This window comes from Scyliorhinus canicula, chromosome 5, assembly GCF_902713615.1.
Source record: "Scyliorhinus canicula chromosome 5, sScyCan1.1, whole genome shotgun sequence".
Taxonomy (NCBI): domain Eukaryota; kingdom Metazoa; phylum Chordata; class Chondrichthyes; order Carcharhiniformes; family Scyliorhinidae; genus Scyliorhinus; species Scyliorhinus canicula.
The window spans coordinates 166,069,485-166,081,817 of record NC_052150.1 but is presented as its reverse complement, the minus strand read 5'-3'; the positions used below and the strand labels follow the sequence as shown (position 1 = coordinate 166,081,817).

The 12,333-nt window shown below is 45.8% G+C and overlaps 1 protein-coding gene across 6 annotated transcripts in view; it reads right to left on the bottom strand.

Annotated features, from left to right (window-relative positions):
* The window catches only part of adam22 (ADAM metallopeptidase domain 22), a 480,389-nt gene that overhangs the window by 242,765 nt on the left and 225,291 nt on the right, over nucleotides 1–12,333 (bottom strand). For all 6 annotated transcript variants that reach the window (XM_038797995.1, XM_038797996.1, XM_038797998.1 and 3 more), the window contains exons 11-12: nucleotides 4,389–4,555; nucleotides 494–578 (exon numbers count right to left, since the gene is read on the bottom strand). In XM_038797995.1, coding sequence (XP_038653923.1) covers nucleotides 494–578; nucleotides 4,389–4,555 — 252 coding nt within the window. The remainder of the gene's footprint in view (nucleotides 1–493; nucleotides 579–4,388; nucleotides 4,556–12,333) is intronic.

Sequence of the window (12,333 nt, the reverse complement as noted above, 5' to 3'; positions counted from 1 at the left end):
ACTAGAATCATATTCCCTGGAATTTCAAAGATTTTATCAAAGTTTCAAGGTATTAAGGGGAGCCGATACCCTGAAAATTAGAGCCAAGCCTTTTAAGAGTCAAGTTAGGGAAACTTCCACATACAAAGGGTGAAAGAAGTTGGGCCAAATCTTAATATTAAATCTGAGATGGATAGATTTATGTTAACCAATTAATGGATATGGGGCAAAGGAGGGAATGTAGAGTTAACTCAGATCGTCATGATCTTGAATGGCGGAACAAACTCGAGGGCTAAATGTCCTATTCCTGTACCCAAGTTTGTCATGTCGCACTTAATGGCTCACTGGGAGGAAGTTGGTCTCAGTTTTAATATTCACCAAAGCAGCTAAACTCAGTGTGGCAACTTGGTGACAGAGGAAACTGAACCAACACCTCATCATTACGTTGGCATAGCCCACCTTTTAATTTATCTACAGCAAACTAAATGCAATTTCTATTGAAACAAAAGATTACCTCATTCACTCCGCCACCTTTAGATTGTGTACAAATTCCACCAACGTATGCTACTCCACTCTGGCTACTTTTAAACATTGTTCCCCTTAAAATAAAGAAAACAATCTTTAACTTCAGATATGTATCAAAAGATATATCAGAGGCATAATTATTTGACATTACAGGTGCCATTACCTTTCTATTCACTGAACACAAATTTGGTGAACACACCTCATGGATTCAAGAATGGACAGGGCAGCACGGTGGCGCAGTGGTTAGCACTGCTGCCTCACGGCGCCGATGTCCCAGGTTCGATCCTGGCTCTGTGTCACTGTCCATGTGGAGTTTGCACATTCTCCCCGTGTCTGCGTCGGTCTCACCTCCACAACCCAAGGATGTGCAGGGTAGGTGGATTGGCCACGCTAAATTGCCCCTTAATTGGAAAAAATGAATTGGGTACTCTAAATTAAAAAAAAAGAATGGACTGCTGACAGCTCAATTAGATTGCATTGTAACGATTTTGTGAGCTCTTTCACCAGGAGCAAGATACTGTTTATTCGCTCCGAATTCAACTTATATATACACATTTTATATGTCTAATAAATTAAACCTCTTTGCCTTTTACATTATAAATTCCAATGTCCATATGAATTATATTTCAAGCTCAGTTTCTGAGGCCGATCATTGTTTCACTGAAACCTCAGTAAGTGCCTGAAACTCCTGCAGGTGTCATAGTGACACATAATTGCGTTGTTAAATGTCTCACACTGTGTGACCCACATTCGCTGTTCGTTTATAGCTTGAGAGCTAAAATCACTGCAGACATTCTCCCAATCTCCCGTTGTGACTTTAGCAGAGGATTGATGGAAACCCGGGGAAACAACTTAAATGCCCTTTTGGTCATTACTCCAGGGATTCCGCCCATTTATTGTGTCTAAAATATCGACTGCAAATGCAGTAAAACAAAACTTAATATAATTTGTGTAGTTGAATATAAATTATGAAATTATTTTAATGCTTTGTGGGAATTACTTCATGGATTTCCATTAATATGGCAAGCTATGATGCCAGAATACTTGAAGAATTGTTTGGTTCTGCCTGTGCTGCCATACTCTGGCCGCTGGGTGGTAGTGTGGAGCCCATAATCTTGCTGCAATAATGGATTGAACTGTGCCAGTTCAGTAATCTGGTGAGATCTGTAGGTTAGGTGAATTTTAACTTTTCTTTAAACCACATAAATATTTATCAAGATTTTTTTTGTATAGGTTATATTTTGCCCTCTAAATATATGTTTTGCCCAATCTTTCTCATTCTTATCCTATCCCTGAAGAGAATTTAATCCAAAATGTAATTGCATTTTTCCCCAAGTTTAATAATCAACAATTTTTACATTAAGCAATCAATATTTTACCTAACTATTTTATACATATGTCTGATGATTCTGTGAATTATCCTCAGCCACCGCCAGTGCCTTTGATTCCTCCCTGCCAGCTAACATTTCCCGAGGCTGACATTCTCCTGATCTCACCCCATTATAATGCAGGTAATCCATAGCTTTTCCCTGCTCTGCCAGCTTCAACATTTAAATCATTTTAGCAATGCCATCCCCATTACGCAGTGTCTTCTCAACTCACCAGAAACTCAATGGCACTATTCCTTCCCTACCATGGGAAACCAGTTCTCACCAAAACCTCCCACTGCGATCAAATGTATTTCTGTATCTGGAAGACTCCCTTAGACCTCCACATCACTGAGACCAAATTTGTGGCTAACTGGGATACAGGAAGCAAGGCACAGAAGGGAGAAGGCTACACTGCACCCACTGCATTATGGGAGTTCGCTGAAATCTTCCATCCGAGGTCCCTCGTCACCATCCCTTCTCATGCTCCCTGTCTCTTGTGTCCTCTTTTCCTCCCATCACCCTCCTCCCCCCTTCCTTGCCAACCCTCTTTTTTCCCTTCCACTCTCTATTCCTTTTCAACCTCCTCTATTTCCACTCTCTCCCTCCACTGAGAATTTGCCAGCCTCCGCACTGAGGTGGTTTCCATTCTTCTGCATCCGTTCTCCCAACCCTTCTACCTTATCCCTCCATCTCCTTCTATTGAGGGTAGCATGAATTCAAACACAAATAAACAAATGGAGTGAGTGATATAGATTTTACCAGAGTTATTAGATTGGAACAATGTTCCATCAGCATGAAGCATTCTTGCAGAAATGTTTCATTGAAAGGTAGGGCTTTCTTCACACTATAGCAATAATCTGCTATGTACCTCATTTCCAATAGTCCTACAGTACCACACCATGTTTCACACTGAACATTCTTGTAGGCTGTTGAATGAGATTTTCAATTCATACCACTTCATTAAATATTGGAGAGTTTTCATTTGGAGGATGTGCACCCAACACAACCTAATTTAAGACTGATTAAATAGTTTCATATTAGATCCTTACACTCTTGAAAAATAGAAATATTTTAATGGTTGAAGTCTGGACTGGACCTGCAATCAGTTTCTTGAGGTGAGAGATGTGTCAGAGCCCACCATGCCGCCCAGTAGTATAAACCTTCAAAGCTATTCATCTTTCAAATTGAAAATTACTCTTCTTCACAGACCAAAATGCATGGTCCTCCCATGTATTTCCACCATTTCAGATTGCTAACAATTGCATTTCTTTTCTCTCTATCAGCAAAGCCATTGTTGGGATCATAAACAACACCATTGACACCATTGTGAAGCACAACACAACAACATTAGTAATCTTTGGAAAGAATGTTATTTTTGGTCTATCATACTGCCAGGATTCAAAAAGAAACAGTCATTACAGAAACTGATAGCGTAACTGAAAGGCTTTCATATGACAAATGTAGTCAGAAGCTCAAAAGGCCAGAGCTGACATTAGGTTCAAGCTGGAGATATCATTGTTGTTTTATTCATAAGCTAATGCATTTGACTGCAAAAGAAGCAGTAATATGGAGCACTAAGCAGAGGATGAAACTCAGAACAGAAAAACAGTACCTGACAGAAATAAATACATAGATATATTATACACGGTGGTTAATAGCATAATGGGGAGTGGTTGGCTATAGCCCTAAAAGTGTCAGTGCTGTAATTGATGTACATTAATGACTTGCCTGTGGAAATAAGCTTGTCAACTTTAAGAACGGCACCTAAAATTCCTTCATCTCCAAAAAAGGTGATTTTGTTTTTCCTTTACAAACCTCAAAATCCACAAACTCACCCCGTCACCTTCTCTAACTTACTTCTCAAGGACTATCCATCCCTTTTTATTATTCATTTATAAAGCAGATTGTGGCATCTTCTATGTCAATAGCCATACATTAATCCAATTTGTGGTGCAAGTCACAGCGACCGCCCAAAACTATTTGTTAGCTGACATCAAAATTGTTCTTTTGCCGTGGTATAAAAGCTAGCATCTTCCAGGATTAGCAATTGTTCTGAGCCGGGTACTGGTAGTTCACTCAGCACATCACAAACATATCTAGTCTTTATCTGAGGAAAAGATCAAATTTACTGCCCTTAGACTTCTTAAAAGGCCCATAATGAGCAGGCAAATTCCAGATTAGTTGAAAGTTGTTTCTTCATAGGCCCTGTTGCTGGTACGATGCTCTTCTGTGGACTTTGGTTTCTGGAAAGTGCCTCAGGGAGATGGTTATATTTTATGTTCGTGTAGAATAACAATAACAAGAATTACCAATAAAACTGTCTACTACTGTTGTAAATCTTGTTCCAATCACATGATATCTGAATGACATCAGTATGTAACTACTTTAATACCATAAAAAATAAATCATACTGAATGAAATTTGGACTTCTTAAAGATCCTTGAAAATAGAATGAAGATTTAACTTTAGTTTATTGGTACATAGTTGAACAAAAGATTTTAACGATCTACTTACGAAAATAGATGAATGGCATCACTCTTCGTTTTAATGAAATCTCTTCTGTACTTCATAAACTCTCGTAGAGTTACCTGAGGGTTCACATCTATGGTGAACTTGTTGTCAACTGACCAGGTTTCCATAGCAATGAGTACAATCCTGGTGTTCAGCTGTTCCTTGAATATCTAATGTACAGCATGAGAATACAAATTAAAACATAAACAATTTTTAAAATGGGGCAAGGCCCACTCTGTGGTAAAATGGAAAATCATTCAGGAGTATATTAAAGCAGTTAGGTACATTAAAAACACGTGAAGTCAACAGAAACCATAATTTCTGTATCCATAAATCTGTTTTTTTAGGGGTATCCGGTAATCTGGCAAAAATATCAATGGAAAATTTTTTAAATAGCACCTAAGCAATCTTTCTCAAGTTACCACAGATCTTCCACTTAATTAAAGCTAAAACCTTATAACCTTCATTCAGTGTCACAAGTAGACTTACATTATAACTTCTTGGGTAGGGTGTGTAGACAGTCTGGATCATGTTAACATCGAAAAGGAGAAGGTATTGGGTCTTTTTAAAGATATTAAGGTAAATAAGTCTCCTGGCCGGATGGGATTTACTCCAAAATATGGTGGGAAGCAAAGAAGGAAATTGCTGGGGCCTAGACTGGCAGCTTTGTATGCTCATTGGCTGCAGGTGAAATCTCAGAGGCCTGGAGAATAGCGAATGCGGTACCGCTGTTTAAGAAAGGTGGCAGGAACAATCCTGGAAACGATAGGCTGGTGAGCCTCACGTCGGTAGTAGGTAAATTATTGGAGAGAACTCTCAGGGACAGGATTTATACCCATTTGTAAACAAACAGACTTATAAGCGATAGACAGCATGGTTTTGTGAAGGGAGGTCGTGCCTCACTAACTTGATCGAGTTTTTTGAGGAGATGACAAAGATGATTGAAGGGGGAGAGTGGTGGATGTTGTTTACATGGACTTCAGTAAAGTCTTTGGCAAGGTGTCTCATGGCAGACTGGGGCAGCACGGTAGCACAGAGATTAGCACAGTTGCTTTGCAGCTCCAGGATCCCAGGTTCAATTCCGGCTTGGGTCACTGTCTGTGCGGAGTCTGCACATTCTCCCTGTGTCTGCGTGGATTTCCTCCGGGTGCTCCGGTTTCCTCCCACAGTCCAAATATGTGCAGGTTAGGTGGATTGGCCATGATAAATTGCCATTAGTGTCCAAAAAGATTAGGTGGGGTTACTGGGTTATGGGCTAGGGTGGAAGTGTGAGCATAAGTAGGGTGCTCTTTCCAAGGGCCGGTGCAGACCTGCGCGGCCGAATGGCCTCCTTCTGCACTGTAAATTCTGTTACTCCATGACTCTAAACATTGAAGTCACATGGGATCAGAGGTGAGGTGGTAAGATGTCCTTTTAAAATCCTACACTATCATGCTCACGGTCTACAATACTTTTGAGCTTTGTATCATCTACAAACTACGAACTTGCGCCTGTACACCAAGGTTCGCAAGTTGGATACAGAACTGGCTTGGTCACAGAAGACAGAGGGTAGCAATAGAAGGGTGTTTTTTTTAATGGAAGGCTGTAACTAGTGGTGTTCCGCAGGCATCTGTGCTTGGGCCTCTGTTGTTTGTAGTGTACATAAACAATTTGGAGGAAAATGTAGCCGGTCTGATTACTAAGTTCGCAGATCACACCAAGGTTGGTGGAGTGGCAGATAGTGTTGAGGATTGTCAGAAGACATAGTAGAACATAGATAGGTTAGAGGTTTGGGGAGAGAAATGGCAAATGGAATTTAATCCGGACAAATGTGAGGTAATGCATTTTGATAAGTCTAACATAGAGGGGGAATATACTGTAAATGGCAAAACTCTTTGGAATATAGAAAGTCAGAGAGTTCTGGGTGTGCAGGTTCACAGATCTTTGAAGGTGGCAACACACGTGGACATGGTAGTTAAGAAAAAATATGGAATGCTTGCCTTCATTGGACGGGCATCGAGTATAAAAACTGGCAAGTCATGGTTGTATAGAACATTGTTAAGGCCGCACTTGGAATATTGCGCACAATTCTGGTTGCCACACTACCGGAAGGATGTGTCGGCTTTGGAGAGGGTGCAGAGGAGGTTTACCAGGATGTTGCCTGGTCTGGAGGGTGTTAGCTATGTGGAGAGGCTGAATAGACTCAGACTATTTTCGTTAGGAAGAGGGAAGTTGAGGGGTGACCTGATAGACATGTACAAGGTTATGAGAGGCAGGGATATAGTGGATGGGCTGGCACTCTTTCCCAGGGTGGAGGGGTCAGTCACCAGGGGGTATAGGTTTAAGGTCCGTGGGACAAAGTTTAGAGGTAATGTGCGAGACGGGGCGCGATTCTCCGTCCCCCACGCCGGGTGGGAGAATAGCGGGAGGGCCTCCCGACATTTTTCACGCCCTCCCGCTATTCCCCCCCCCACCCACGAATCGCCGTTTTTTACGGCGAGCTGCGATTCTCCGAGGCTGATGGGCCGAGCGGCCGGGCCTTCACGCCCATTTCAACACGGCAGCAAACACACCTGCTCGCTGCCGCCGTGAAACGGGCGCCAGATGCCCGTTTGGGGCATCTGGGGGCCCGATTAACACGGCAGTACCACGGCCGTGCCAAGGGGGGTATAGGCCCGCGATCGGTGCCCACCGATCGCGGGCCGTGCGTCCGTAACGGACGCACTCTTTTCCCTCCGCCGCCCCGCAAGATCAAGCCGCCACCTCTTGCGGGGCGGCTGAGGGAAAAGACGCCAACTGCGCATGCGCGGGTTGGCGTTGTCAAACCTGCGCATGCGTGGCTGACGTCATCGGCCGCGTCAGCCGGCGTGACGCTTGACGTGCGGCCTTGACGACCATCGTCAAGGCCGCGCCACTGTGACACACGGGGCTGCGCTCCTAGCCCCACCCGGGGGGGGGGGGGGGAGAATCGGCCCCGGAAGTGGGCGTGAAGGCTGCCGTGGGTCACGGCCTGTCCCACGGCAGCCTTTACGATTTTCCGCATTTGCGGAGAATCTCGCCCAGGGTTTTTACGCTGAAGGTGGTGAGCGCCTGGAACGCGTTGCCGGGGGAGGTTGTGGAAGCAGATGCATTAACTACATTCAGAAGGCATCTTGACAAGCACATGGATAGGATGGGTATAGAAGGATACGGCACAAGGAAGTGCTGAGGGTTTTGGCAAAGGTTGGTATCATGACCCGGTACAGGCTTGGAGGGCCGAAAGGCCTGTTCCTGTATTGTTATTTGTTCTTTGTAACACTGCAATTAAGTTACTGTGAAAATCCCTAGTCGCCACATTCCGGCGCCTGTTTGGGTACACTGAGGGAGAATTCTGAATGTTCAATCACCTAACAAGCACGTCTTTCAGGACTTATGGGAGGAAACCGGTGCACCCAAAGGAAACCCACGCAGACATGGGAAGAACATGCAGACTCCACACAGACAGTGACCCAAGCAGTGAATCGAACCCGGGTCCCTGGTACTGTGAAGCAATAGTGCCAATGCATTGTGCTCTGTGCCACTGTGATTACCGTACCATGAGTAGCTGGTGCATCTTTATTTTTTAAGTACTAAGTTTCATTATCTAATAGAACAGTGCTAAGCAACCTAGGCCAGTGAGTGGACTGCATGAGTGTCCCTCCTTCATCCCAAAAAATTTAAATTGGGCTTGTTGACTAACCAAAACCCTATGAGTAAGATTGAATACATTTAATACACGTGGAATACTCTATAACAATTATAGAAAGTGCTTAATCATTTATATATTAATAGAACTGTCATCAACTTCAAATAGTGAAAACAAAACAAAGATTTACGCTTTGGAAGCAGAGGGCGTGCACAGCTCTCACAATCAGCATGCACCTGAATTCACACGCCTTTGCTTAACATTCGTATCACTTCAGTCATAACGGTAGGAAAACGCCTACTCAGATGGAAATCTGTGGAATGTGGCAAACCTGTGATCAACAAAATGTCTCATGGGCCCCACTCAGAACCCAAATGGGCCGCATTGCTGCCTCCCACCGCCCCCCGCCCCCTCCTCCATGGTTACCCATCACTGAGATTTCAATTTTTACGATGAAGGAGGGACACTCATGCAGTCCACTCACTGGCCTAGGTTGCTTAGCACTGCTCTATTAGTTAATGAAACTTAGTACTTAAAAAAATAAAGATGCACCAGCTGAGATAGGCAAGATGGCTTTGACTTCTGGAGTGCACACTCTGTTTCATGTGGGAACTACATGGCATTCCCTGTGGCCTGAATAACCATATGTGCATAAGTGTCATCAGCTGCAGCAGATTGAGCCCTGAGGTTTGGAGCTTGAGCAGCAGATGGCATCACTGCAGCACATCCATAAAATTGAGATGTAGTAAGTTTAAAGATGTGGTCACCCTGCAGTTTAAGAGTATGCAGGGATAGGGGAAAAGAAGAAATAGACACGTAATGAAGAAGTTTGTGACCATCTCACTCTCCAACCAGTATTCAGTTCTGAATAATGATGAAAGTGATAGTTCACCTGGGGAGTGCAGCCAGAGTCAAGCCCAATGCATCATCTTGGGCTGGAAGTGATTGCAGATCCGATAGTTCGGATAATAGATAAGCGTTTCTGCGGCCGCCGATGTGAATCCAAGAGGATCACTTATCACAGAGGAGTGAGAGTGAACAACCAGTGGTTGTGGTCCATAGGGTTACCAACAATATAAGTAGAAAGAGGGAGCAAGGTAGGAAATTGGCATGCAGGTGTTCAGGAGAGCTTTTATATATGTTTCCAGTCCAGTGCCTGGTTCTTGGGAATGAGGATCAAATGTCAGTCGGGGAACATTTAGGGGACAGTGATCATCATATTGTAAGGTTTTAAGTTGGCTATAGAAAAGGACAAGGAACAATGCAGAGTACTAATAATTAATCGGGGGAAAGCCAACTCCAATGGAATAAGAATGGATCTGACCCAGATCAATTGGAATCAAATATTAACAGGCACAACTTTAACTTAACAATAAACTACCTTTAAAGAAGAGATAGTTCAAGTACAGACAAGGTACAGTCCCATGGAGTGCAAAAGTAGTGCTCCCTGGATGATGATCGATACAATGGGTTGATGATACAATGATGATATGATGATACACTGGGGTTACCCAAAGATCGATGTAAGGACTTCTGCTCTTCCTGCCCATATAAGAGTATGATGTACAAGCAAAACTTCAAAATTTATGTATAATGGGCGCGATTCAAGTTACAATCCGGTTTTGGGATCATTGGGTGGGGAGTTTTGCAACAGCCACATTGGTGAGATCATGGCCATATTCAACAGCACTTCATGTCAAAACTGAGCCCCCATTACTGGCTCCATCGTCATCTGATTTGTCCGACTCGCACCTCAGCAGCTCCTGGTTAAGGGAGAGCTGCTGTTAAGCATTCCCTGACCACTCACTCACAGTCAACACATTAGCTTGGCAACACTCAGGCCTGCCCCTTGCTTTGGGGATGCAGAGCTCACAAGGCTTCTCGCGCTGTGGATGAGAGGTGGGCATCGAGAGGTGGTCGGAACACCAGCAGCAGGGTCAGAAATGGCGGCTGGGAGGCAGTGGCTGTCAGTGCAGGCAGCATGACAGTGAGGACTGCCGTCCAATGTTGGAAGAAGACCAAGGATCTGCAAGGGTATGTTATCACCTGTATCCTGGCATCATTTCCGCCTGCCACCCCTCAAACCCCACTCCTCCACCCCAATCAACAGTCTGACATGTGCACCCTCTCCCTATCCAATCTTTGTGCTTGTTCCTCAGGACCCCTCTGGCACCCACCAGCACAATCCTTTCATGTCCAGATGCAGTGCCCACACATGCCACCTGCTATAGAACCACCCCTGATCCATCACGCATGGGGCTCACAATGCCCTCTCTTTGTTGCCACAGGAGAAGATAACCCGTAATTAACGGCAAAGGGCCAAGATGGGGCCCTATGAGGAACGGGTGTTGGAAATCGCTGAGTTGTCCGAAGAGGAAGCAGTCACCAACAGTGAGGTTGACCTGCACCAGAAAGGTGAAGATTCACTACCCCTTCACCCAGATGACCTGTTTCAAGTGAGTTTTTCATGTTAGACAAAATTATCCTTCCCTCTCAATGACAATGTGGTGAGCACCACACAGTTGCTGATGCACATCAGTTAGAGGCAGGAACATCCAAGAGAGACAGAAATCAGAGATCTGATGGATCCTAGGAGACAGCTGGGTCCCACCCAGATGCCGAGTCTCTGGACAAGGTTTTCCCAAAGCTGATGCATACGAAAGGACACAACTATGACATTCAGGAGGGGATGTCAGTGACATTGCAGTGACTGAAAGGCCGGTTGAAGGAGTCCCAAAGGCTTCAGCGGCAGGATATGCTGTCAACAATGCATGGCACCGAGGCCAACACTGCTAGGGTGACGAACGCAGTGGAAAACGTGGAGCACGACGTCCGCGTCTTAAGTGGTGGTGTCCAAGGCATGGCCCAGTCTGTGACAATAGTAGCTGAGGGCCTCAACATCATATCCCAGTCGCTGAGGGACATGTCCCAGACACTGCAGTGCATGGTCTAGTCACTGAGGAGCATTGCTGTGGGCGTCGACACCATGGTGCAAACAATGGGGAGTCTACAGGACTGGCAGTGCCAGATGACTCAGAGACCTCTGAAGCTCACTCAGCTGCCCCTCCATGCCACTGGATCCCCCAGGGGCCGACAGGCACCGTTAGGGAGGTGGAAGTGCAGGAGCTCAATGGGGCTTGCCACCAAGGAGACTGTGATGGTCTCCATTTCTTCCGAATCCCCCCTCCTGACACCGGCCCATCCCAAGGACAGCAGGAAGGACAGGGTGTAACGGCAGCGCCAGTGACACTGGTAAGACGGCCGGGGACTCCGACTCTAGGCCCTGCTGAGAACATCCACCAAGGGCATCAAAGGCCACAGGGCACGGAAAGCAGCAGGCTACCTCCACCTCTGATGTGCATCCAGGTGACACACCTAGACGTAGCAGTAGACCTCAGAAGATGAGGAAGAGTCAAGAGCAGTGAGGTGGCACTGGGGGGATTTAATCTTAATAGTAGGTCTGTCCGTACCCCTGCCCTTGTTGCCCTCCACTTCCCCCCCACCCCTGCCACTTGGCACAGTGGTCCAAGTTCAAAAGACCCGACACAGACTCCATTCAGAGGATGGGTGTGAGCATGCTGTCAGCAGAAAGACAGGAGTCAGACTTTAGCAGAAACTGAGGAGCACCAGAGTTTCCCTCACAGCAAGTTATCATCACTCTCCTGCCTTATACGGTGACATGTTGACAGTGCCATTACTGTCAACTTTATCACACAGATCCATCACCCTGGAGTGATGTTGGAGGGGGGAAAAGGGTGGTTCGGGGAGGGAGTGATCTGCTAAGTGTGATAAGGAGGGTGTGGGGATGTGGGGAGAGGGGTGATAAGGGGAAGGCGGGGTGATTGGAGGTGGAGGGGAATGGGGGGAGGGAAGAGGGAAAGGGGGGACATTGAGCTGGCGGATACAGCCTCATCCTAGGAGAATCTGGAGTTGATAAGGGCCTCCCTGGTCCTCCCTACATTTTGGACCTTTGCAGCCGCTTGTCCTCCATCCTCCGGTTCCTCCTCGGGCTCATCCTCCAGTCCCTCATGGACCATCTTATCCTCCTTCCCAGGCAAGGCCTCCTCTTGCTCCTCCTACAGCATACGCTCCGCTGCTGTGCCGGATTGTGGAGGGCACAGCTGACCACCACAAAGTAGGAGACCCTCTGGTACTCTGGTGGACATATTGCAGGATATCATCACAGCGGTCAAGGCACTGGAACCGCATTTTCAGCAACCCGATGCACCGTTCAATGACAACACAGGTGGCAACGTGGGCTTCTTTGAATCGGGTCTCCACCGCGGTCTCAGGCCTCCGCATTGG